The 23,141-nt window shown below is 36.9% G+C and overlaps 1 protein-coding gene across 4 annotated transcripts in view; it reads left to right on the top strand.

Moving 5' to 3' along the window:
* Positions 1–22,851, top strand: part of LOC122816479 (neuronal-specific septin-3-like) — a 1,898,421-nt gene extending 1,875,570 nt beyond the window's left edge. For all 4 annotated transcript variants that reach the window (XM_044089300.1, XM_044089301.1, XM_044089302.1 and 1 more), the window contains one exon: positions 13,382–22,851. In XM_044089300.1, coding sequence (XP_043945235.1) covers positions 13,382–13,541 — 160 coding nt within the window. In that variant the 3' untranslated portion in view covers positions 13,542–22,851. The remainder of the gene's footprint in view (positions 1–13,381) is intronic.
* Positions 22,852–23,141: the final 290 nt, after the last annotated feature.

The raw sequence follows: 23,141 nt of genomic DNA, 5'->3' as shown, positions 1-23,141 counted from the left end.
ATAAATATCTCACATTGTCAGCTCCTTTGTCACCTGCATTCTAATCACTAGCTACATGCAGCCTGTATACCTCTTCTGTCCTCATCTTTTACTTATCTTCAGTCAAGGCCCTTTTTCACTCGCATTTCTCTCATTCACATTTCTCTTTGGCTTTATACCCCCTTTTATTGAACTCCTTTTTTATCAGTTTTATTGGCATATTTACTAAGTTTAAAGAAAATTCAGAGTGCAGTCAAAATCAAAAGATAGTGAACAACAGATAATGTACTTCCTGTATATTACAGTAAACAAATATTCTAAATGTACTCAAAAGCCCAAAAGAGGAAGAACATGAAAAAGAAAAAAAAAAGAAAAGTATAGGGGAAGAGAATGATAGGAGTGAAAAAGAAAAAAAAAATAAATGTATAGGGGAAGAGAATGATAGGAGTGAAAAAGAAAAAAAAGAAAAGTATAGGGGAAGAGAATGATAGGAGTGAAAAAGAAAAAAAAATAAATGTATAGGGGAAGAGAATGATAGGAGTGAAAAAGAAAAAAAGTAAATATATAGGGGAAGAGAATGATAGGAGTGAAAAAGAAAAAAATAAATGTATATGGGAAGAGAATGATAGGAGTGAAAAAGAAAAAAATGTATAGGGGAAGAGAATCCCAAAAAAGAAAGAAAATGAAAAAGAAAAAAAAATAAATGTATAGGGGAAGAGAATGATAGGAGTGAAAAAGAAAAAAAAATGTATAGGGGAAGAGAATGATAGGAGTGAAAAAGAATAAAAATAAATGTATAGGGGAAGAGAATGATAGGAGATAGTGCACATATACATTGTAAATACAAAGAGAGCATATAAAATTAACAAGAAAAAGACATGAAACAACATTTAAACTTTTTATCAGTGTCACATAGCTTCCTTGTCATTTTTCCAGTCTGAGTATTCAGTTTATAATGTGTAAGTTTCACTATTCTGTTCTAAGAAAGATGGCAGTGGATTAGCTTTTAATTTAAATAAAATCAGTCTCTTGCTTGCCTTAGCTGTTCTGTTCTGAATCTTAAAATATACAAACTGTTTATACAGTGGATATAAAAAGTATACACACCCCTGTTAAAATGCCAGGTTTTTGTGATAGAAAAAAAAATGAGACCACAATAAATCATTTCAAAACTTTTCCCAATTTTAATGTGACCTAAAATCTGTACAATTCAATTGAAAACGAACAAATCTGTTAAGGGGAAAATACAAAAAAAAAAAAAAACGTATAATAAGCTACTTGCATAAGTGTGCACACCCTTAAACCAATACTTTGTTGAAGCACCTTTTGATTTAATTACAGCATTCAGTCTTCTTGAGTAGGAGTCTATCAGCATGGCACATCTTGACTTGACAATGTTTGCCCACTATTCCATGCAAAAGCACTCCAAGTCTGTCAGATTGCGAGGGCATCTCTTGTGCACAGCTCTCTTCAGGTCACTCCACAGATGTTCTATTCGATTTAGGTCTGAGCTCTGGCTGGGGCATTCTAAAACTTTAATTTTCTTCTGCTGGAGCCATTCTTTTGTTGATTTGGATGTATGTTTGAGGTCGTTGTCGTGCTGAAAGGTGAAACTCCTCTTCATCTTCAGCTTTCTAGCAGACACCTGAAGGTTTTGGGCCAAAAGTGACTGGTATTTGAAACTGTTCATAATTCCCTCCATCTTGACTAAAGCTGCAGTTCCAACTGAAGAAAAGCAACCCTAAAGCATGATACTGCCACCACCATGCTTCACCGTGGGGATGCTGTTCTTTTGGTGATGCCAAGTGTTGTTTTGCTCCAAACATACCTTTTGGAATTGTGGTCAGAAACTTCAACCTTGATCAGACCATAACACATTTTCCCACATGCTTTTGGGAGACTTGATGTAATGTTTTGCAAATTTTATCTGGGCCTGGGTGTTTTTCTGTGTAAGAAAAAGCTTCTGTCTTGCAACCCTACCCCATAACCCAGATATATGGAGAATATGGGAGATTATTGTCACATGTAGTACACAACCAGTACTTGCCAGAAATTCCTGCAGCTCCTTCAGAGTAGGCCTCTTGACAGCCTCACTGACCAGTTTTCATCTTGTCTTTTCATCAATTTTATAGGGATGTCCAGTTCTTTGCAAAGTCACTGTTGTCCCATATTTTCTCCACTTTTTGATGACTATATTTGCTGTGTTCTATGGTATATTCAATGCTGTGGAAATTTTCTGTACCCTTCTCCTGACTGATACCTTTCAATAATGAGATCCCTTGGATGCTTTGTAAGATCTCTGCGAACCATGGCTTTTGCTGTAGCAGGCAACTGAGTAAATGTCAGGAAAATCCTACTAGGACAGCTGAACTTTATTTGGGGTTAATCAGAGTCTCTTTAATTGATGGCAGGTGTGTACCCAAGAAGACTGAATGCTGTAATTAAATCAAAAGGTGCTTCAAAAAAGTATTAGTTTAAGGATGTGCACATTTATGCAATCAGCTTATTGTACGTTTTTTATTTTTTTTATATTTTTTCCCCTAACAGATTTGTTTGTTTTTCAATTGAGTTGTACAGGTTATAGGTCACATTAAAGGTGGGAAAAGTTTTGAAATGATTTATTGTGGTCTCATTTTTTATATCACAAAAAACTGGCATTTTAACAGGGGTGTGCACACTTTTTATATCCACTGTAGTTCACTAATTCAATAGTTCTTATAAACTTTATCAGAGTGCAGACTCTGTCATTGTTGAGTAAACTAGTGAACCCATCCAAGAATCAAGAGATGTTTTACAATGGTCAGTGTTTTTTTTTCCATTATTGATAACCATCTTGTTCCGGTAATGATCAGTTCAGTAAGACATGGATTTAGTCCTGTGCATGGTTTTTATAAGAGTCCATTTTAAACATAACTACTTTGAAGCAATTCTAATTTGAGAATAGATTTCAGTTTCTCATCATTAAGTGCTTTATAGGCCAAATAAAGTTTTCCTCTTAAATACCCATAACAAAAGGAATATATAGACCCAGTGACTGGAGTCTACCAAAATAGTTTAATTATATGCCCTTAAGAATGCTTCTTGTAAAATACTTTTGAACCCCTTCAAGAGTAAGCATTTTCCCTTTAATGTAAATACAGAATGAAGAATTTTATTCAAGTAATTATCTTACATAGGCAGTAAGTAGTTCAACCAGTGTCAGTACACAGCTCAGAAGTGAAAATGACATTGATTCTTATGAGTAGTACATGTTTTTAAATGAAAACATATTGGAGATATTGATGCCTAAATCTTTGTAATCTGAAACTACAGCAACAGATAAAGTCAATTTTGTCTAGATTAATTTTCAGCCTGTTGTCAATCATCCATGAATTAACTCTACAAGATAACCATTGAAAATTTAATGGGCCTCAAGATTAGTACCAATTTTTAAATCACCGGCTTATTTTGTCATCCAAATATTGATAGAAAAATTTGGGAAAAGGCCATATTGAAAAGGACCAGTCCTAACAGCGACCTTTGTGGAATTCCAGCCTTGATAGGTGCTCAGACTGAATAAAGTCAGTAATCTTTACGCTTTGATTTCTACCTGCAAGCCAAGTGGAAAATCCCTGTCAGTGATTAAGGGATTCACATAAATGTTATGTGATGATGAAAGGTATTGAACGCTTTAGACAAATCCGGAAAAAAACACCCCTACAGTAATACCATGGTCTAAGGCAATACTAGTTTATTCATATCATTTTATCATGTTATTAAAAGTAGACCTTCCTTCTCAGAAACTGTGCTAATAAAGATCAACCAGTTAATGAAAGTCACTTTAGATTCATTGACAAATATAGTATCCATAAATTATCAAAATATACAAAACTTTAGGTCACCAAGTAGCATTTGATAGACAGACCCATCTTGTACTGATAAATCAACATGCACAATCTATAAAATCACAGTACTGGGCAGTTGATGAAAGCAACCTGTGAAGTAATTGGTGAATATTATTGTGCTCTGAAATTAATTTTTGTGCCTCACAATGAGGTACATGCAGTACACACAGACTGATATAGCCTTCTCTGTTATTTTTCTTGCATGTGAAAACCTATTGCCCCTTTTAATTTTTCCCATATGACAGCAAATAAAGCTACCTTCTGGCTACTTATATTGTAGTCCATTCTTGTAGTTCCTAATTCATATTTGTTTTACTGATGTATTATGATAGGTGCACACCAAAAATGGAAAAAATGCTCCCTTCTCATTGTTCTTGAGTGACAGTGATATTCTTATGAAAAGAGGACTTGTTTGCTTTTCCAATTCTCCTTATATTGATCATGCATTGTATTGGGAGAAACTATCCATTATGTGCAGTCATAAGAATTATTACTTGTTTTCTTGGAATTAAGTCAAACATGGTATAAATGTTGGTAACTGGTAAAGACCTTGGTATAACATGATTTATGAGGTTAAGAACAGTAAGTCCTATTTGAAGTCTAAACATTACTAGTATTTACATGGATATTAAGTCATACCTCCCTCCACTGCAGGAATGTAACTATAAATCCTGATACATTACTAACTCAAGACAAGGGCGTTGAAGCTAGTAACAAATAATCGTAGAAACCCATAGCAATATTAAATAAATAAAAAGCAGGAGAAAGAAAATGTTGTTTATATAATATAGTTCCAGTAAACTGTTTAAGGTGATTATAATTCATCGTGTAATCAATTCCTAAAAAAAGTTGAGTTGGTTAGCTATGAATATTGCATCATTTTTTGTCAGTGTTTTAGGTCAAGTGGCATTATATGAGCTGATTTTGATTAGTTCACATACAGTCCAAGTAATTATAGGAAAGAAGTAAAAAAACATAATGTAAGAAGGGTTAAATTTTTGTATGCATGCAATATTATATGCCATCTGTATAAAATTGGTCCTTATTATATCATTAAAAGAACAGATCATCAAATGGCATTTCGAACAGCATTTTGTCGGACATACTATTCGTCAAACTGTTCTTACGGAGATTGCATTACGATAGGAATCGGGAAATTTTCTCTTTTTCCACTGTAGTGCGATCTTGGAATTGGTATATATAATTAGCGGGAGAGGGTTCAATGAGTGACATTTCCAATGAAATGCTGTTCATTGAACTGATGGTTTGATGATGTAATACAGAACCATATAAGCTAGTAGGATATATTCAGTGTACTGCACAGTAAAACAAAATAAAGTCTGATTTAACTGTAGTAACATAAGATTTACTCCTGAGAAGTATCTTGTTGAACAAATGGAGGCCTGCATAATATCTGCAGTTATATCAAAAGAGGGAGATTGTGATTCATTTAATTTAATAATAAATTGAATATGAATTTGAAATTGTACAGTACAAGTTTCAGTGTTTGTAATAGTTCGGCAAGTATTTTATGAACATCCTGTTTATTAAATAAAACATGTTTAGCTGCTATATATAGTGGTAGGGGTAGGTGGTACTGCATATCTATTGGCTTCTATATAGGTTGTGACAGCCTATACGAGTTTATTAACACCCGCCAATTGTATGCTAAGGCAAAAGCCAAACTGACGATTCATTATTATATAAGTTAATCAAGGGATCATCTGCTCAATATTGCAGTTATTGTATAGTAGTCAGCATTTAATATAGATTGTGGTTTGAAATGTGTAATATCATGTCATTTATGCCTTCACTTTTTGGAATTATACTGTTTGTATGGTAAACAAATGTAATGGTTTTACTACAGGGAATTCTTATTCTGTTGTTAACATTTGAGAAAAGTAAAACAGAAGTTATCAAAATATGGGATCTTCCACCTTTTCATCATTTTAATTACTGATACTCATCTTATTCTTCAGTTTTGCAGTAGTGAGACCTCTTGGGACTTCTGTCCCAGAAGACCCTACATCTGGGCGGAGATCTAGAGTTTTGCACTCTTTCCCCTCTTGGCTGGGCAAATGCCATCCCACCTAGATGTCAGACCATCAGTGGTATAAGAGGGATGCCTTCCCTTGCCATCTTTAGTTCTTTTCTTGCTGAAATACCAATGGTGATTGATTGGGTGTAGTGCTGTCAGTAGCTTGCAAAGTACTTCAGATAAGTAAAACAGTTTGGCTCCACAAAGGGGGTGGTAAGTTGTCCTAGTGACATCCAGGTAACCTCAGATACTGGATTCAAATTAGATTATATTGAAAAAGAACTATCCAAGCAAAGCACAGGGAGGAGACAAAATTAGTAATGACCTGAGAACACTTCAGCAAGAACTTACATTACCATTATATTTATTATTCACTAGGTCATACACATATGAGGAAAGTCCTCAAGATTGGAGACATGCATGTATTAAACACATCTTTAAGGGAAAGGGGAGTAGGACAAACCCAGAGTCCATATAGACCCTTAAGTCTGCTTTCATATTGTGTAAAAATAATGGATAAGTTAATATTGGATGAGTTATTGTCAGAACTAGAAAGGCTGGGACTTGAAACAGTATATCAGCATGCATATGTTAAAAATAATATATTACCACCTGTGACATGATGTTCTATAACAGTATAATAACAGCTATGAATGAAAATGTGTGCTGTGATGTAATTTATATAGATTTAATTCAGCATTTGACAGGGTCATACACAAAGTACTGATCAATAAATTAGTACAACTTAGGTATTGATATACTCTTGATAAGATGGATAACTGCATGGCTTACAAATAGGACATGGCAAGTATCATACAGGAAATGGACAGGTGAAATCCTTGGTTACAGTCTGGGTGTCCCATAGACCTCTGACCTGGGCCCTTACTTGTTTAGATTCTTTCAAATCTAACATTTCATCTGAGGTGTCCTACAGTCTATATGCAGATGACCTGAAACTGGGAAAACTAATCACATTTGTTACAGGTAAGGTATGTCTGCAAAAAACTTGACTAAATTGACTATTTGGGCATAGGAGAATAATATGCTGATAAATGCATGAAAAACTAAGCATATGAGATTTGGGAGACATAAATTGAAAGGTGAATATTCAATACAGTACTCACTGATTGAAACTATAGACTCATTTAAGGACCTGGATATATGGGTAGATCCAGCTGTAAGTTTTTCTAATCATATCAACCAATTAGTTATTGATAGTTATAGCACTGTAGGTTGTATAAAAAGATTTATAAGTCTAGGAAATCAGAAATGATGAAGCCATTGTTTGTTAGCTAAATAAACCCAAACTTGAGTATGGAATAACAATATGGAAACCTTATAAGAAAACAAGCATGAGTAAACTGGAAAGAGTACAGCAGAAAATATATCAAGGTCATCCATGGATGTGAAAATTTAAATTATTCATAACCCAGAGACTGCCCATGCTCTGGAATAGACTTCCCATACATGTCAAGCAGAGCACCTCACTGGCCCTTTTCAAGAGAAATCTTGGTGAGTGGATGGGAAATAGAAAGTTCACCCCGGGGATCACTCCAGTGGCTCTACTTGATAGAGGCACCAGGAACTAACGCTGGGATGATGCCAGAGCAGTTCTATGGGCTAGGCTTGTAAAAGCTTCAGGGCCGTTGGTCTAGTACACACCTATGAACCTGTTAAAATGTCTGAACTTGTATAGTGTCTCGTACAGATATCTAAGAAGGTATCTTATTCAAGTATATAGGACATGTAGAGATAACTAGCTCTTAAATGTTTGGAGTTATCAAAAAGTACTATAGAAGGAATGAGAAGTGTACTAATTGGGTCTCTGAGAGAGCAACTGATGCATGGAACAGGCTACCAAATTACATTAGATATTTTTAAGAACAGTCTGGACACTTATTATGGAAACAAGTGTTTTGATATATTGGCAAGCTAGAAGGGCATTAATGCCCATGCTTGAAATATTTGTATGTATGCCAATGGGGGATGTTCTTATCTCTTTAATTATCATGTGCATGTTTATCACTCAAGATGTGCTGTCATTCCTGTGATAGTAGGCACTTTCCATCTTTATTGCACAACCTAATCACTATGGAAATCCACATCTACCCCCCCCCCCCCCCCACAAAGGTATCCACCATGAAAACTTCTCCAAAGCTGACTTTGGACTACTAAAAACAGAGGGGGCTAACTTCACGACACCCATATCAATGGAAAATAGATGTATGGCTGCTGAATCATACACCAGTGCACTGTATGAACACATACATAAATGCATGGAACTAGCCATGCCCAACAGAAACAAGATGCTCTCCTCCAGAAAAAGGAAGCAGCCAATCTGGTGGTCCCATGCCATTAACAAACTCTACAACAGAAGGAAGAACTTGTTGCAGAAAAAGGTGATGTCCCAAGACTGGAAAAATTCCCTTATTAGCCTCAACAAAAAGTTGAAATCCTTCATCAAAACCTCTAAAGCTAGCTATGAAGGCAAAATTGTGGCAGACACTAAAAACCACCACAAAGCCTTCTTTAGTAATATCAAGAATCTCCATGGCAATACCCAGGTTTGTTCTGAGTTACTGCACAATGGTACCTCCTATACTGAGCCAGCAGATGTTGCCAACATACTGACCGACAGATTCAGTGCCAGCTTTTCCCCTTTCTCCCACCCAAAGGACCAATCACAATACCGGCGGAATGCCAGGCACCCAGCATTACTGCAGCACAGGTTAAAGCTGCATTGTCCAAGGCCAAGAATACAGCTTCCATGGGACCCAACAATATCCCTGGATGTGTTGTACATGAACTACAAAGTGAACTGGAACCACATCTGTGTGCCCTGTTCAGTCACAGCCTCACCTCAGGCTTTGTCCCTACTGAATGGCGCACTGCTACAGTCATCCCTCTCCATAAAGGGGGAGCGACTACAGACCCTGGGAATTATTGCCCCATTAGCCTGATGTAAGGCTATGGAGTGCATCATCATGGACCTAATTAACAAGGATATAGGAAATCTCCAAACTCTAAATCCCACGCAATTTGGTTTTGTGAAAGATAGATCATGCCTGCTCAACCTGGTTGACTTCTTTGAGTCAGTCACCAGAGATGTCAGTCACCAGAGATGTGGATGAGGGCAAGGCAGTTCATACAGCCTACCTTAATCTGGCCAAGGTCTTTGATACCATTCCCCACTCAGGAATTATTGATAAACTCACCAAACTAGGTATCAACCCCTATATCATTAGGTGGGTTGCAAACTGGCTCACAGATAGAACTCACAGTCTGAAAGTGGTGGACTCCAAGTCAAGATTGCTGACCAGCCATGAGTGGAGTCCCATAGGGATTGGTCCTGGGTCCTCTCCTGTTTGGCATCTACTTCTCAGAAGTCCAGGCCAACATGGAGGGACACTGGCTGACCAAGTTTGCAGACGACTGCAAGCTGGGAGCCATTATTAATTCCCCAAGTGATGTAGACGTCCTACAGAAAGGCTTCACTTAGACCAATGACTGGTGTCGAAACCATGGCCTTAAGCTTAATGCCAAATAATTTGTTGTCATCCCCTTTGGGAAAAACTCAGTTCCCACTAATTACCACATCAATGGGAGCCCACTGAACACTGAATTCATTATAAGAGATCTGGGGACACAGGTTGACAGCAACCTCTCCTTCGACCACCACATTGCCACTGTGATCAGAAAGTCATTCTATGTGGCACATCTTATTACCAAGGGTTTTGCATCCAGAAAGAAAGAGGTCATCCTCTTTCTCTACTCTTCCCTCATTAGGCCAATCATCGAGTATAATGCCCCATTTGGCATGTACCTCACTAGACATGTGTAACAGCTGGAAAGGTCACAAAAGTACCTCATAAAGAGGATCCTAGGCCTTAAACACATGTACTTCATGGACAGACTAAAAAAACTCCAGCTATTTTCTGTCTCATATCGTCTACTAAGAGGTGATCTCTGCTTGACTTACAAAGCCATGTCTGACCCAGCTCTGTTAGAAATGCTACATCTAAAGAAATCCAAATCCCACCACACCACATGCTCCAGAGACCTCAACCTCATTACCATAATCAACAGAACATGCTGAAGGGACAGGTTCATAACCCAGCGACTGCCCATGCTCTGGAACAGACTTCCCATACATGTCAAGCAGAGTACCTCACTGACCTTCTTCAAGAGAAATCTTGATGAGTGGATGGGAAATAGAAAGGTCAAACCGGGGATCATTGCAGTAGCTCTACTTGATAGAGGCACTGGGAACTAATGTCGGGTGGCATGATGCCAGGGCACGTCTATGGGCTAGGCTTGTAAAGGCTCCAGGGTCATTAGCCTAGTACACACATATGAACCTATGAATAATAGTAGGGTTGTAGGTAAGGGACTGGTTGTTATTTTGGTATCTTCAGATCTCTCCAAAGCACTCTGTAATGTACCATATTCAGTTATTGTAGAATGCATGATGAAAGTAGCAATAACTGGTTGGTGAGGGATGCCTGGATAAAAGTAATTGAACCTGTTGTTACTTGTTCAGTTTAACAAGTATCTCTCCAGAATACCAAGACCTTCTTACACCAAGACTGCATAAGTAGATTTTGACAAGGGTTAGTAATCACCTCTGTCTTGTTAATACCTTTATATTAAACTGGATGAACTCATTGCTTTCTAACAGGCAACTTAAAGTAAAAGTGGCAGTCATTATTTACATTGGATTGATATCCTTTCCGGGGTCCATCAGGAGTCTTTTTTAGGTCCAATACTTTCAAAATAGTGTTTTCTTTTCTGCTTATACATAAAATTATTTGGCTGATCAGATACATAGATGATTTTTAAGTTAGGGTTAGTTATTACTAATGGCACTGATTATAATGTGTTCATTGACTATCTTTCTAGTGTAGCAAAATGGCTGAATAGGAATAGGTTTAACATAATTTTTTTTAGTAAATGCAATTTCATGACTTTTTGGGCCCTTGTAAATCAGTTAATCATGACATCTTATTACAGAATAATTCTATAGGGGATGGCTCCTTATTTAAAGATCTTATTGTCTGCATTAACCCCAAACTGAATTTTAAAGCTAATACTTCACTTATCAACTCTAAAGCATTAAAAATATGTGGTCATTTTTTCAGAAGTTTTCAATCTATATATTCTCTTTTACTTTGTACATTATGTTGGGATTCAAAGGTTTAGATAATAAGGATTTAAGAATCTTGCTGGGTTTGGTGTTAACTTATTCTGAAAGATCATTATGTCATTTTTTACAGTCTTGGGTTATGTAGATCTGTAAGACATTTCAAATTTTCTTCTTACAGAATTGCTGATTTACGCAATAAACTCACAATTCCTTTATGTAATTTAGCTCTGTGAACACATTTAAAATGTGACTAAATTCTTAGCTTGGCCCTTAGACGTTTAGTATACTGTGTAAATGTAGACTCTGTGTTTTAACATGGCATCTGGCCTGAACACAGGTATACCTTGAACAATGAACTAATAATCAAGTTCAGCTTTACAAATAGGCGAACTAGGCAATCACCTAGGGTACTGAGTTGTAGAGGCACTGTTTCCCTATTTATTTATTTTTTAGATCAGTATTTCTTTGCTCTAAATAAATAAAGTGCCTATACTAAAAGAATATGTGCCCACAACATAGATTGAAGAGCGGCATACCAGGCACAGTAAGTTAAGTGGTATTCTTTTTGAAGTAAAGCTGACATTGATCAACCAGATACTTACTTTTTGGCAATAGTTCTGGACTTTTGATTTGTGCGGAAGGTACTTGAGAGACAATGGTGTGTTAATACTGTTTTTACAATAACATTGGCAGTGATCAACTAGAGCAAGTGATTAGAAATCCTAGAGGTGGTCCCTGGGAGCAAACTTTAGAATATAAGGAGTTGCTCTGGCAGGTACGATTGAATGCAAGTGAAAAGCCAGGCCTGAGTGATGCTATTTCTATTGCCAGTATATTAAAATTACGGGCAGCTAAGTTGTAGGTCTCCTCAGTGTTTATTCAGGGACCTCCTTTTCAAAAGTTTTCTTGTAATAGATAATTTTACAGGAATGTTAAATAGATGTTTTTAATATTTACTAACTTGTTCATATATTTTAGATGTGCATAAATTGATAAGGAATGTTTAATATTTGTACAATGATATATATGTAGTTATTTCACTGTTTTAGCACACATTAAGTGTTATAGTGATTAATTGATTTGTGTTGATTGGTCGAGTAATTAATTCATATGTATTTTAAATGTGGAGAGTGCATTATAGTTTTCACTTCTGATGAATTCCTTCTTTAAATGATGAAAATTTTTTATCCTTTGTGAGCCCCTAACTGGTGTTTCAGCCAAGTGTGTTTGATTATCAGGTATATTTTGACAATATTTCGTTGATTTTGTGATTTGTTTGCAACATCTTGATTGGAATATTTTAAGGTTTGGCAATTTTGTTTGTGTGGACTGTGGTGAAGATGAACTAATATTACACAGCCATCAGACGTCATGGCTATAACTGCTAGGTGGGGGTCAGGGTTGTGGCTGGCTGAAAGTAATTGACATGGTCATTTGCTCGGGTTAAACATTCAGTATCTGGTTTCACAGGGCTAGTGTGCATTTGTGAGAAGTAGGATGGGTTACTTAACTGGACACTGGTATGCACAAGTATAATTGCTGTGGCTGTCTTCTGTGGAGATAAATGACTTGCTGCCTGCTACTGTTTTTTTATTATTTTAGCCTTGCAGGACTAACGTGATTATGTGAAGCAACCTGCAGTATTTTAATGTGTGGGGCTACTGTTTGTTTGAAACAAGGGTGAAATGCATTACAGCATCATCCTCTGAATTGTACATAGAAGTAGCTATAACTGGTTGGTGAACTGAACCTGTTGTCATTTGCTCAGTTTAACAGTCATGTCTCCAAAATACCCAGACCTTCATAACTTCTGAGGATCCCCACACACCAAGGCTGTATAAGTGGATTTTGACAAGGGCTTAGTAATCACCTCTGTCCTGAGCCTCACCTAGTCTAAAACCAGCTCCATTCATTGGTGTACACAGAAGTGTATAGAAGGTTGCTGGCACCATGGAGCCTTTTCACCTAGAATGCCAGTTCACCTCATAATTGTTTGTAATAAATAATTAAAACACTGAAACTGTTGTGAATTTTACATTCATTGTGAAATGATCTGCAGTAAAAGTGAAAGTATGCAGTATTTAGAGTGCAGAATGTATTATTTTCTGAAAAGTAGCAAAGCATCTTTAATGCTTTGTTTCTTATGTAGCCATATGGGTTAATTGATATACAAGGTACCAAATGTGAAGTGTTTGCTTTGATTTTTACTGTACCACATACCAAAACAGCTAATAATTTGATATGTCTTAATCAGCAGCAGACATACCTCCTTTACATATTTGTTGGTACTGATGTCAAACATATCAAATAACTTTTTCTGTGTTTTTGTACTTATAGATCCCACCTTCAAGACTTAAAGGATGTCACACATTTTGTTCATTATGAGACCTACAGAGTGAATAGACTTAATGAAAACAATTCAATGTCCCTAAATCTGAGACATCTTACCTCATTAAATGGAGCCATGGGAAAAGAGGAACCGGAAAGCAATTTGTGAAGAGAGAGAAAAATATAGGCTAATGTATATAGCAATAAAAAGACAGTATTTACCACATTTCTTCTTGAATTTACATGCTAATGAAACAAAGAACAGAGGACAGTTTTGTTACTCATCTGAGGAGACTAATTTTTAATGTAGACTGTCTTTTATGGGGAAGCTATTTTTGTTAAAACATGAAGAGGTATTTTGCCATGAATACAAATGAAAACATGGAATCTTTAATAGCCACTTGATTTGATCAAGGTGACAGACTCACTTTCAGAGCTTATTTAGTTACATGTGCTAAATTATCTGAAATATTGCACCTTAAAAATATTTCTGGTGAAATCTCCAAACATATTTTCTGTGTTTAATGTTGTACAATTGTAGGCAAACTGCCACAGAAATGTAAGCAATTTACTGTTAGCAAATGGCTGGTACCAACAACACCCAAGGAACAGTGCCTTCAAAATACGATGGGTATGGTGTCTGTTCTGAGACCTGAGCACATGCAGCTTAGGAGAGTTTGATGATGATGATGATGATGAAAAAGAAATTCTGTAATACTGATAATGAGGAACAGACTTTGGCAAGGAGCTGATATAACCAAGAAAGTGGCTGAGACTTCAAACTGAATTGTACATCACAGACGTTCCTCAGTGGCCATATGGAATAGGCAGTGCTGCATTTTCCAATGATCCTACATATTTCATTCGGTTGCTGTGCCAGTGATATGTGCACATCTGCAGTTAGCAGTGTAGGCTGATGTGTGACTAGCGTCTCAGGTTCACTGTTAGCTTATCATGCTTGTACTGCTATTGAAGACGATTGATACTGTTCATATCCCTGGGTTCTGTTCACCCATTTAATGGGTAGCAGCCTTTCTTTGGACTTCATTTAACCTTTTCCTTGTCAAAGAACTCAGATATGGAGAGAGAACAAATCCCTTGGGAAATATTGCTTGCTGAACGTGCTGACCATTGTATCTGACATTCAGCTAGCTGCACAACCATTGCTAAATACAGTGAGAAAACTTAGAGATAGATTTCCTAATACTGACAGTGAAAACAAATGGATACACCTCCTAGCATACACAATAGGAAGAATAATGAATACATGTCCTGTTGTCAGGCACTTGGAACTTCTGATGGAAATTGCTCAAATAGCATGCACTGTACATCTTTTTTAATGTTGTATTCTGGATATCTGGTAGTCTGACATGGTCTAAGACATAGCCGTTTTTATAAGTATAAGAAGAAACTCAGAAACATATGAAGTACAGCAGTCCCAGTGTGATATGCCAGTGAACTGAAACATTTTGTCACACAGTTTGAAAAATAGTCACACTGTCTAAGCAGCAAACATTTTAATGCTAACTATGAAAATGAGCAGAAGGAAAAATGACAGCTGAAATCATTTTGGATCCGTAGTTGATATAGACGTTTAATATACTGAATATTCAGAAATGTACAGCACAGGCAAGAATCAGCATTTAATAGTGGTGGTATGCAATGGACTCTTTAGTCACTAGGTTGATGACAGAAGAGTATTAATGGATCACAAGAGTCTAAGCTTTGGTCTCTGTTCCTGTGTAATTAATGTCTTTAACATAGGACAGCTGTCTGTAAGTTACACCTGTCTTAACCCAAGAAGGGGCAGAAGTAGATGGCTACTGGCCTTCTTAAAGCAGAACAAAATACATCTACACAAGTGATATCCTTTCTGATTTAAGATGGTATAAATGTAAGTATGTGACACTTCCCTTTGCCTGAGACAAAACACTTATATGTGAATGTTACCATTCTAAGCTAGATTAAAGGCAAGCCAATGCTATCTTATTAACTTGGGACAGGACAGAAGCATGTAAATGCCAAACTTCTTATCCTAAAGACCAGTTTTACGGAATGGTTTTCTTGCTATTGAGAGAGAGAACAAGTGCTATCTTGCCTTGCCTTGGGCAGGAGACAGGTGTGCCAATGATACCTCTCCCAACAAAGAATAAGAGGGAGCCATAACTTAGACATCTCTGTAATGTGGGGTAGTTAAGATAGTTTTGATATTATGTCAATTATTTGTAAGTGGGTAAACAAAATGATCCTTCTCAGTCCCTTATCAGCCATGACCCAGGCCACATGGGCAAGAAATAAACGTGATCTATATAGCAGCCAGTCAACCAGCATCATTCTGGAGCAAGGATGGAAAATAGCAGTGCACAGAAAAGAAAAAGGAAAACCAGATTTATGTACAGAGGGTGCACCATTACAGTTACTGAGGCAGATGTACCCCAAGGTTAGGTATATTCATGTAGTGAAGTACTGCAGCACCAAAGTAAAACATCTGACAATGACAAATGTAAGGATTTGAGGATTCATGCCACTTACAGGAGCAATATGTATAAAAGCTGATGTTTCAGAAAAGTTGACGTATTGTAGGCAGATGATTTTTGGGCTCCATTTAACCTAATGTTTTACATACATAAGGGGTAAAAAGTATTCAACGTTTATTCAATCACTATAACAAATTTAAGCCTCAGTGGTTCAGCACAATCTGACAATGCAGCCAAACCTAAAAGTATCAACCATTGTGGAAAGTGTGATATTTGTGTTCATTTTCAATAGACAAAAACTTTTTTAACAGCTAAGACACAGAAGGTCATTGATATCAGGTAATTGATTAGCTGTGCTGCATCACAGATCATATATTTAACCCAAGACATATGTAGTGCCTTTTATACAGGCCAAATCTTTCATCCCCTCAAATTTAGGGTTAAAGGACATCTCATGTTTACTGTAGAAAACAAAACAATGCTTCATTAAATCATACCAGAGTTTATTCTAATGCTCTGGTATGTTTCAATGGTATAGAAAAGTGTGCACATTTGGAACAGAATATGACTAATTTGTTTGATGTCACTGGTAAGAAGGAAAATCTGTGGATTATAAACACTGGTATAATTTTTACTCCTGAGCTGAATGAAAATTTCTGATGGCTCATTTGCTGTTTTGTAATTTATTGCCATATTAGAATAACATGCTTTTTCTATTAATTTTTAGGTTGAGATATAATTTCTACATTTTGACCAACAGATGTCACTTGTCTATCATTTTATATCTGAGTTCGTTGTTTATAACTTTTAGGATTCCATATTTATTGCTGGTGTATGCCTGTATGTTCTTGCTTTACTGGTATTACTGCATTCACAATCAAAAAGATTTCTGTAAAAATATTTGTTTGTTTACTTCACCTATTTTGAGAAACATTTAAATTAATATAATCAGAATAATGAAGATCTGACCCTGATGCACAGACTTGTTATGATTACATTGTGTATTGATTTTGTCATGTCATTTTCAGGATTTTGCTGGAGTTAATTGTAACATATTCAGCAGTTATGTTGTTCACAATTGGTGTTTCTGTTTAACGCAGTGGTGTGTGGCCATGTTTATACAAGTGACAATGCCATTTGGGTGTTTGGGTTCTGTCAGGAGCTGGAATACATTTTCTGTATTATTTCATCCCTTGTGCTGGCTTTCTTCCTTTGGAGGTGTTCAGCTCCTTCTATGCTCAAGGATTTTCTTCTGAGGTCTGTGTGCATGTTTTTGGTGTTACTAAACTCTTGGTTATCTGTTTCCTCTGTGCCATACAAATGACTATTCAGACACTTTCTGGCTGGCTGAAAAACTGTATCACAGTCTGATATGACATGTATAGCCAAATTCAAATTAAACAGGTTATAGTACTCTGTACCACTGCATGTGTTGACCACTACAATCTTCTTCAAGAATATTTCTATCAAGAGTATTTATAAATCATCCAGGCAGCTATCCAGATGTGCCTTTTCGAAAAGTAAAGTGGGCATCAAATGCAACGTAAGGGTAGGCCTTTTAGCTGCAATAATGTGGAACATGTAAGAGTACTCACTATAGCCACAGATGTTTAAGACATAACATCATTACTTCAGGAGGCAGTCCTATCGTTCTACCATGTCATACTGCCCAGGCCTTAAGCTTGCTCATTATACCATCCTTAGTTGTTACTAAGGATGTGAGTCTTTAATGTTGATGGAATTGAGTTTTTGTAATGTGATATTACCCCGTAGTGGTTTAGCAGTGCAACATCTACATTTTTTTGGGGGGTGTTGATAGAAGCATTCCTTACTGTGTCAGATATTCGAATAAGAACAAAATCATTTGTTGGTATCTACGTAGGTCACAGCAACAAACAGTACAGAGCATGGTGGAGTTTGCAACCTTCGTTATGGCTGAGCTTCTAGATGATGTAAGTGGTATGGAGAATAACTAGTTACTCCTGGGACATCAGACTGCTTTCTAGATCTGGGAGGAAGACATGCATACCTGCAGCTATCCCAATCTTCTAGCAAATGTTCTGCAACAATAATACTGTTATCTGAACACCTACAGCTCTAGTGAGTTCACTCACAAAGTCATACTTACCACTAATGAAGGACATTTAAGAGATGGGAACAGGCATCTCTCATGCTGTAAGAAAACTGAGACTTGTGCATGGCATTCTGCTGTGGCAAGTATTTGGTGTGGCATTAAGGAACGTGGCATGATAAATCTAAGTGGGGAGTTCTACAAGCAGCGATGAAGTCTGATATTTTCAGATCAAATAATCTGCATTTTAAATAAAGTTTATTGCGAAGTGCAGAGCTTTGCCAAGAATGTGTAACTTAGATACACAGATTTGTTCTTTATAACCATTTTTCACTTCCTTATTGAAATATGTTTTGCAGTATGTGTAAAATCTATGGATGTGCAGATATCTTCACTAACAAATAACCAGATAATTTACCGTAGGGACATCCTCCTAGTACAGTTTACTTGAGACTTGACTAGTAACATTCTTGACATGGTAGGTCATTTGTTTGGGAGGTTCTTGTTAATGTAGTATAACAGCATGTTACAGATGCTGACGTAATGATATCCAGTAGATTTACATATTAGTAGCATTATGTCAATGTATGTTAAATGATTACTGCTGAATTATATTCATATATGAATAGAAATTAGCTGCAGACACTTAACAAGTTTTCTACACACAGTTCATTAGGAGACGGATGTACCCTGACCAGTTGTGGGCTATACCGCCCCCACTGATGATGCCAGCTGGAAACTCATCTGTAAGGAGAGAATAAGCTGTACCATCTTCAGGATTTTTTGCACCAAAGTGAACCATCACTTTTCTCATCTCAGTATGTCACTTGCTTCCTGGCAAAAGCCTCAAGAAGGATTAGTAGGCTTTGTTAGCATTTGAGTTTTTTCTGTTTGTGTTCTTTATATCTCTTAGTTGTTTATATTCAAAGAATTTGGTTATTGGAGAGGATGGTATAGTATTTAGATGTCTAATGATATCCCCAGAAAAAGTTACCTAGAAGTGTGCCTCTGGAAGATGGCTTTCCATAAGGACTGCCATTTATATAATTTATTTTATCTCAATGAAGAACATTAAATAGTCAATGAGGAACACTGCAGGAGTTTAAAGACCACTTTCAGGACTGCTAGGAGTCTTAGGGATTTTTGTTAAGTGTAGAAAGCTACAAGGGATGCCTTCTCATCCACCAGCATTCAGACATTTGCACACTGCAGAGCTCTGACAACAATCTGTATAATCTCAAAAAAAAAAGCATTGCAAACACCAGAAAATGAAAAAAAGAGAAGAAGGTTTTACTCTGGGAATTAGAGACCCGGTTAACACTGCTTAGGCTTAAGGCTGCCAGTCTCTGTGTGATGCCCAAACATGTCTGCCCTCAGACTGTGCTGCTGGTTTGACTGTAATTCTTCCTTTGAAGGCAGACTGTAGAGTAGTAGTTCCACAAGAAGGCCAGGCTTCAGCAGTTTTGGTGGCTACACAGCAGCAGCAGGTGGTGACAATCAAGTATCCATGAACGGCATAATCCCTCCTTGAGAAAATCATCAAGAATCCTCTCCTCCTCACTGAGTACAGCTACCAGAAGATCCAGGCAACTAGATGAAATGGGTACCCACTGCTACCATGCAACCCCTTCCTGGGGAAGAAAGGTTGTTGGCTCTGCCAGTGCCAAAGACCAAGGTCCTTATTAAATTAACACCCATAGTTCAGACTTCTGCTGCATTGTCTTTTCAGTCCAATTATAAAAGATTTACAGAGTACTATCTGGGGGTCTTGAGAGAGCTACCTCATCTCTTGCCCAGATTCTGGTATTGTTTACCTTAGATCAAGAACACCAAAATAAAAGGAAGAGGGGTCCCATCCCTGAAAGGTCCTCAAACTCCAAAATAAAAGATGAGGATGATACTTATTCAGGTCACATCCATTCTTCTGTGGGGTAAGACACAGACAACTAGGGCCTTGTTTCACTGAGATCCCCTCCTCTGAAGATGACTTCTTTATGGAAACAGTCTATTTAAATCTTAAAAGGAAGCACATCAAATAGCGTATAAGAAGTCACAACAACACAGAAAAATATTCTGAGTTTTTTAAAATAAAGAAAGGATTCAAAACCTTCAAACCTCCCTCCTAGAGTACAGGCTTTTATGGGTGTGTTTGATAGCAATACCCAGAGCATGCCTACCAAAACCCTGAATTCTCCAAACTGAAAGAATGTATAAGGTACAAGACCAGCACACACATATGTACAAAAGCCAGGTGGTCAACCCATCAGTTGTTTGAATATTTCTAGGGGATCCAGTGTTTTGTCAAACCCAAAGCCTTTTCCAAATGATACGGACACTGGTAAAAATGTCTATAGCTCTGCCATAATGGAATCTGATATATAAACTGTCAGGCACACACACTCCAGTAGTAGGGAGATATCCTGAAGCAGAACAAAGGTACATTCAAAGACACTGGTTAATTTGTGAAGGAGAGGGTGGTAAACCATTCTCTGACTGTGGCTAAGGTGAGGGAATGTGGATATGATGCAGCTGTACCACTGGAATGGTGGTTCGGAGGGCATCTTTACAGATGTAACACTGTCTGGATAAAGGGAATGGCTAGTTGCTGAATGTGCTACTAAGCTGAGATAATACTTGCTATTCCACTTAAAGATGTTCAAGAAATCAGAGGAAAATGGGAAAACAATTCAACTTGCTAAACATCTCTTTCATCCTCAACCACCTAGATGTAGCTAAAAAGACTCTTCCTTTATGGTTAACTAAGCCATCATCTTCTGTTTTAACTATAATGGAAAGACTTTGCTGGACATGGCAGAGTGACTGCTACCACTGCAGCCTTTTTTTAAGGAATACATCCATCCAAAGCATCTGTGAGGCTGCAAAGTAGGCATTTGTTCACACCATCTGTGATCATTACATGCCGAGCATTCAGCTTAAGGGTAGGGCTAGTTCTGAATATCTTTTTTATTAAAAGGCTTTCTCTAGTCCCACACCCATTTCTTGGATGAGGAGCTCCCATTTTTGCTTAGTAATCTCTCATTTATTTAAGAATAGACTACAGTAATTTTACTTATAATGAATGTGGTACAGTTTTGTAGGGGTACTTCCCGTAACTGTAGATGTGGGAATAATAGAACCATTGCTGTAGTGGGCACTCCAAACTGCTTTTTCACTCTTCCCCACTGTTTTGTTGGTTTAAGTAGAATCTGCCATTTTGCAGGATGTACTAATTTGTGCTAACAAGGTATAAAGAGATAGTTATGGTAATTTTAGTGTTGAAGTAGATAGGGTCTTCAACCTTCTAGTTGCAGGGTGTTGATTATTGATATGCATGCTGCATTTGTGTATGCTGAGAATTTTCTTCAGGTGATGGTTAAGAAAGATTCTTTATTTCTTAGCCTTTCCTCATTTATTTATCATACCCTTCTCTTCTAGGTAAGGATAGGGGATCCGAGTTACTGTCTCATTATATCTAAGCTTCCAGCAGATGTCTTCAGTGAAGACTGTTACCCATCTGAGCCTAATTCCCATTTATTTGTGAATGAACTGCCTCAACAAATCTATTATTTGAACACGTATATTCATGTTAAGTACCCTCATGCAGCAGTGCATAATGTGTTGTAACTAGGATATATGAAACATGTCCTGTATAATGAGCAGTCAGTCTTTTCTGACTTAACTGAAACTAAATGTTTATTTGCAGAACATCATTCATAATTATCTGCTATAAACAAGTACTTTTTCCTGAAAAAAAAACTGAATACTTATGTCTGCAGAAATTTGTGCCTTTTTGTAGATGGGAAAAGCATGTTACAAACCCTAGTCATGAAGTAAATACTTTCAGACAAATGAGGTTGAATATCCGTTGCCCTGATAGAAAGAGGTTGAATGTCCATTGCCCTGAGAGAAAAGTATTTAAGCAGTACCCTACTGGGCTGCTACATTAGTCTTGAGTAACTTAGTCAGTCCATATCAGCTGATATTGAAGGAAATGTAAGAAGAGCAAGCACTCATCCCCTAAATCCAAATTTTATAAATACATTATTTATGTCAGTGATGGATTTTCTGGCAGTTGGTTAGGAAAATTTAGGCTTTGAGCTGTTAACAAGCTGATTCCTGTAGTTAGGGGTACAGGGCTTGTTTTCTTCCACCTCTGTTTTCCTGCTGTATGACTTTGAGCTACTCAGTTGACTAGACAGTGCACCTTGGTCACCCATAAAAAAATGTGTCACTTGTGCCCATGGACTTACCTGTTTAACAAATATATAAAAACAAATAGTCAGGATATGTAAACAGAAAGTTTGCTCATTGTAAGGATCTAACTATTATAGCTGGGCACCTGAAGAATCCATACACCTCAGAGCATAAGGTGCTGGATTGCAAAATGGTAAGCTGGATAAGCATCCATCAGCTCTTATGTATGTATTATATGCATTGTATGACCATTATCAAGTTTTCCTAGTATTTCTGGGTTTGTTTTGCAAAAGGAACTTGAGCATTCTAGTAGGATGACCTGGTTAGCAAAACCACAGTAAATAAATATTTTCTAACAAAAAAAAAAAATCATTGTTAAATATTCTTTGGCAGTGTGGAGAGCAATGTTTGGAGAAAACAGAATCAAAAACTTTATCCAGACTAGTGTCTTCGAAATAATTTTGCCTTTGACATTACTGTTGTACCTATGTACTTACTTTCCTTTTACCAAGGACCACCTGTTCTGATCTTCTATGAACTAATGACTACATCTCTGAAGTGAGTTCTAAAGTGAAGACAGGTGTCACCTACACCAGAGGAAATGATTGTATAGTTTTCAATTTGTTTTGTTTTAATTCTTTGTATATTTTAAATATTTTTATCCCTGTTTTCAACAGCAGAGATTATTTGTTATACTTTCATAATATTGGAAATAATAAAAATGCTGCTTTAATGTGTTTCATTTCAAATTATTGAGGTGTGAGCAAGTATTTTACAATGTCAGCTTTAACTCTTTTAAATAGACTAAACAGAACAGCATTGTGGAGTGTTTGCTCCTACTGGGCATACCATCCACAAAGACTTTAAAGTAGGGCATATATTTATGCCAAGGTGATCTTTGTTGAGTATCTTTTACTTAAAGATGAAATAGTTCTGTTGAAGGCACACAGTGTTGACTCAAAATGTTGCTGTGTTAAAAGATTGCATATCTAGTGATAAAAGTCAGTCATGTTTCTTGGAGATGGAA

The sequence above is a fragment of the Protopterus annectens genome, chromosome 12.part0, assembly GCF_019279795.1.
Source record: "Protopterus annectens isolate FY-2018-M chromosome 12.part0, PAN1.0, whole genome shotgun sequence".
In the NCBI taxonomy this organism is placed as follows: Eukaryota; Metazoa; Chordata; order Ceratodontiformes; family Protopteridae; genus Protopterus; species Protopterus annectens.
Note: the sequence above shows the minus strand (reverse complement) of the source record. Positions and strands in the feature narration are given on the sequence as shown.